The sequence below is a fragment of the Athene cunicularia genome (genome assembly GCF_003259725.1).
Source record: "Athene cunicularia isolate RWA chromosome 14 unlocalized genomic scaffold, athCun1 chr14_part1, whole genome shotgun sequence".
Taxonomy (NCBI): domain Eukaryota; kingdom Metazoa; phylum Chordata; class Aves; order Strigiformes; family Strigidae; genus Athene; species Athene cunicularia.
In genome coordinates this window covers 10,534,621-10,539,590 of record NW_020799118.1, presented here as the reverse complement: position 1 = coordinate 10,539,590, position 4,970 = coordinate 10,534,621, and the positions used below count along the sequence as shown (strand labels likewise).

Sequence of the window (4,970 nt, the reverse complement as noted above, 5' to 3'; positions counted from 1 at the left end):
TGTCAGGTGAAACAAGCAGTGAGGGATGATTCACGGGGTGAAAGCACAACTTTGGTTTCAGGCCACAAATAGGCGAGACATGAGGCTGGGCAGATTGGAGAGGCCAATGTCCAACATCCTACAGCAGCCCAAGGAGGGATGGATGGGATGTCCCTGGCCCTACCACCACCACTTGGGGCCTCACCGCTGGCTCACAGCTCCCTTGCACGTCCCGATGCTGCCATCTGTAGCACAGAGCTCTGCTCCGGTGCTCCCCGACACAGCGCCTGGAGAGCCAGGACCTGAGAGAGGTGACCATGGCAAGGCTCAGCTTCACAAGGTTTGGTTTTGTAGGAGTCCAAATGGGCAAATCCCAGCCTGGGACATGGCTTTTTCAGCCCCAAGAGAGGTTGTTGGCTTTTGTGTCTGGTGGAGTGCATTTTTAATTGTCTGCCAAGGGCACCAGAGCCTGGGATAGCAGCTCTCATTGTGCTTATCTGCTGGAAATAAAACAAACACATTAAATAACATCAGTCCATACAGTGAGAAGGTTTTAACTGCAAAAGCCATGCATTCCTGTAGGAGCAACTGGGGAGCATCGCAGCCTCCCATACATGCAGGGATGGGGCCAGCATCTGTTTTTAATGCACTTACCCTGTGAAGAGGGAGGGGATGTGCAGACATCCCTCCCTTCCCCAGCTCGGCTTCACCCAGCCCTACATGCTAACTGTCAGTATGAAATATCCCATCACTGACATTCGTTTAATCACTACCCATTTCTTGGTGACTTTCCATGACAGGAAATATCAGACAAAGGCTCCCTCACCCTGCTCCCAAATCCCTGTATTGTCCCCAGCAGGGAAGGGAAATGTGGAGCCAGGGTGTGCTGAGCTCAGCACAGAGCCCCGACGGCCCCGGGGCTCCATGAGGTGAAAAAGCGTCTGTGACAGAGCTGGCATCAGCTTTTTTCAGGCCACAAAGTGTGAATAAAAAAGAAAATGGGGAGAAAAAGAAATCTCTGTTATTCAGGGTGAAGCTGAGTCCATGTAGGAGCCACCATATCTCCTCTGACACCTCCTTCCCCTCTGGACCTTGCCATGGATGGGACGCCTGGTATCCCCCCCAGCTTTGGGAGTCCCCATCCTTCATTCACATATTAAATACATCTGCCCCCGGGATCAGAGCCTGAATGCCTGTCTGCCCCATCGCTGCCGCACACAGGCTCCATCACGTCACAGCTCAGGACCGCCCGGCCGCCGCTGCCTTTGTGCGGGCGGCCGCAGGGCCGGATTAGCCCTGCACGCATGAGTGGGCTGACCCTGCTGGGCAGGCAGTGGGATTTGCTGCTCCCCATCTCCCCGCCGTATCTGACAGCCCGTTCTGAAAAGGAAACCTCATCCCGCTGTGGATGCTAATCCCCACGCACAGGGGCTCACGGCTGGTGGCCACTATATAGACCCTCTAGCCACCACCCGGCCAGGTCTGCGGAGCAGGGGCTGGCGAGCGGGATGGCATTGCGGGTAAGCGCTGGGGCAGGAGCCGGCACAGCCTGGTCTGTCAGGGGGGTGAATGTGTGGGGTCAGGCAGTGAGTAAAGGAAAGCAGCACAGATAAGGGCAAGAAAGACAGAAATCCTGAAAGACATGGGGATGCTACTTGCAGTGCTGCCCCTCTATTTCAATCCCATCCAGGCTATTGCAAAGCTGATTGATTGCTTCAGCACTTTCGGGAAAAGGTGATAGGACAGATTTCTTGTCAGTTATACCAGGGCTGGTCTGGGGTAACAGTGCCCTGATGGCAGCACTTCTGGCTTGGAGGATTTAAGCTGAGACCGAAATACAACCAAAGCTTTAGCAGAGGAGATCTGTGCTTTGCTATCCATCTCCGCCGGGACAGCTGGCAGCAAAGAGGGAATTGCTGTTTCCTGTGTATGTGGATTGTCTTTTGCTGGGGTTGTTGTAATGATGACAAGCTGAGGGTCAAAGCAAGGCTAACCTGGGTGCTGCCATCACCACTCACTGAAACTGCAGCATCAGCTCCCTCAGCCTTCTGTGTTTCACAGGGGGGAAGACTGGTGTGGTCAGAGACTTTGAATGACTGTGTGCGGGTTTCCAAAGCTGCTCACCAAAAGTAGCTGGGCATGAGGGTGTCAGATTGACCATCATCGTGTCTCAGCTCCTGACCAAAACTGTGCATATCCCAAAAATGCATTAGAAATGGAAAATCACAGCAGAGAAATAACCAGGGGAGTGAAAGTACTGAGCTGTGGGGAGGGAAAGCAAGGAATACAGCTGGTGGTGGAGACGTGAAGGCTGGAGAGATTTTTCCCAGGGTGAGCAACACATTTGAGAGGGGGATGCTCAAAAATGCAAGATCATTAGAATGTTAAAAGAAATGGGGTGAAATGGCAAGGAGTTCTTATTAAAATGAGTTATTTAATAAAACTATGAATTATTCAAAAAGGAAGATTCTCCAGCTCATTTTATGCAAGTTCAACCTTGGATGTGGGGGGAGCAGGTGGAACGGGGGATCAGGCAGGAGCTCATGGGAAGTCACCCATGTAATGCTGGATGAGGACAGGCTGGATGCCACGTTACACCCATTCTCTGGTCAGTCCTTGTCTTTCACACTCTGCTTCAAAGCATCACAAAGTTTTATGTTTGGGATTTTGTATTGCCTGCGTGGGGAGAGGAGAGGAACAGAGCATCCTTGTGTCCTGCTGACAATGAAGGCATTCAGGTTCTTTGATTTTGTTCCCTGATCCCACCCAGCTCTTTACAAAAGACCTTCAGGACAGCAAATCCCACCTCATCAACTGGATGTTGTGCCAACTTCATTTCTTATCAATTTAGAGCCCCTGAGATTATTTAGGAGTGAGAAAAAGGCAGGGGCAGAGAGTGTGCCTGCATGGGAAGAGGGTAGAAAGGAGAAGACTATGAGAGGGTGAGAAAGATGGAGAAGTGTAAGGAACAAGCAGGACTGTGCACCTCTCCCACCTTGCCATGCTTCACCATTGCCTCCTCGCCGGCAGTTCGAGGCCCTGTACCCAGAAGGGATGTGTCCAGGCTGGAGTGTCGTGGTCAAGGGCGAGACCAGTTCCAGTACGAGCATGTAAGGACACACTCCGCTCGCAGGTCTTGCAGCTCATGAGAGCCAGCAGCACTGCTCCACAGCTCTCCATCACTTCTTTCTCTTGCCATCTTAGGTTCGAAATTAATTTGCTCTGTGATCCTGGAGACCAAATTGCTCTTCACTTTAACCCTCGCTTCTCCAGCTCCAGAATCATCTGCAACTCTTTCCTTGCCAACCACTGGGGGAAGGAAGAGGTTAATAGCACCTTCCCCTTCGAAGCAAAGGAGCCATTCCAGGTAATCCTGTGTCACCCCATGGGTCTCCTTGGGTGGGACAGGAGTGACCCAGCCAGTACTGGGGTCCCTCTCATCTAGACCTGCCTCTCCTGCCAGCACCATACCCAGTATCATCCCCCCTCTGGCTCTGATCCTTATTAGTATTTCTGTTGTCCCCTGATTTGCTGCTGATTTACACTCAGCTCTGGCACAGACATGCAGAGCTCCAGCACTAATCCCTGGATGCTGCATTTGTTTTCAATTTAGGTTTTGCATTATCACCATTTGCATTATTTCTGTTATTATGAAGTGAAGGGCTCAAATTTCCCCCCCTTTTGCCCAAAATAGGGGTGAGCAGTGTGTGTGTGTGTCAGCTCTGGGAGGATTTGAAGTGGGCTGCAGATCCAGGTATTCACTGACATGGTGGCAGCCAGGTCCAGTAAGGATGTGTGTCACATGGTGAACCTAACACAGTCTCTCTTTCAGGTCGAAATCTACTCTGACCAGGACTATTTCCACATTTTCATTGATGAAAACAAAATCTTACAGTACAAGCATCGGCAGAAGCAGCTTTCATCCATCACCAAGCTGCAGATTCTCAATGATATTGCCATTTCTTCAGTGGAAATCATCAAACGAGGCCTTTACTAGAGGCTGGAGTTGGGACAGCCTTGCAGACCATTCCGCCTTAAGCTCCTGATCCAGTCAGGGACCGTCTCCTCCCCTTCTCCACCCAACACACGTTATCACGGGCCAGGGAGATAGCTATGCATGTGTCCTTGTAGTAGGAGTGATGGTCATTCCCACTGCACACCAGTAAGACAGCTCCCAGCCACGTTGCTCAGTAAAGACCTTCTGCCCTTAAGCCTTAGGGTGCACAACAGACTTCGTGGGTCTTATTATTTTTGCTGTTGGACAGCCTGACAGATCACTACAGCATGTAGAAGTCTGCCTCGAGTAGTCTGGACACCTGAATTCTACCCTAGAAATGGTGTTTGCCCAAGAGTACAGTGTAATTAGCACTAGTCCTCAGCTGGCCATGTGGTGAAGGTTGTAATGGGTGTGGATGTGAGGAACGCAAAGGGACATTTCTTTCCAGGAGCTGGGTAAAACTGTTACCATATTTGCCAATAAAATCAAACCAGGAAATCCCTGCTGAGACATCCCTCACTGGGCAGATGAATCCAGTTATTCATTCCCTGCAAAATCTCCAGGCACCTGGCATGAACAAGTGCTGGCTGGGCAGGAAGACACAGGCTGAGGGGTGCTTGGTTTTGGCACTGGAAAAATACTGTATTTTTGCATTGAGAGCTAACACAAAATGAAGGTCCCTTGTAGGTAAATCAGAGTTATAAGATTCAACTTACCAGATATTTCCAGAGATTCTTTTCACCAGTTGAGAGATGTTTGCTCAGCCTGAGGCCTGCCATCTCTAGGCTTCTTAGACAGACTCTAAGAGTGATGTAGTGGGTCAGAAAAGGGTAAAAGCTTAGAGACACAGAAAAGCATGTGGTGCCTTCATCATGCACTAGAAATGCAGCTGGACTCCAAAGAAAAGGATCCAAGTAAATCAGGGTCTAGAAATTATGATAAGTTTGGAATGAACAAAGTGCCATTATTCCTAAGCCTAGTCTCTGGCTTTTCT

The 4,970-nt window shown here is 50.2% G+C and overlaps 1 protein-coding gene across 1 annotated transcript; it reads left to right on the top strand.

Moving 5' to 3' along the window:
* The first annotated feature begins 1,417 nt into the window (after positions 1 to 1,417).
* On the top strand, positions 1,418 to 3,976 carry GRIFIN (galectin-related inter-fiber protein). The gene is made up of 4 exons (XM_026858969.1): positions 1,418 to 1,499; positions 3,010 to 3,089; positions 3,184 to 3,346; positions 3,812 to 3,976. Exons 1-4 carry the CDS (start codon positions 1,488 to 1,490, stop codon positions 3,974 to 3,976), a joined length of 420 nt encoding a protein of 139 aa, XP_026714770.1. The 5' UTR covers positions 1,418 to 1,487.
* The last annotated feature ends 994 nt before the right edge of the window (positions 3,977 to 4,970 follow it).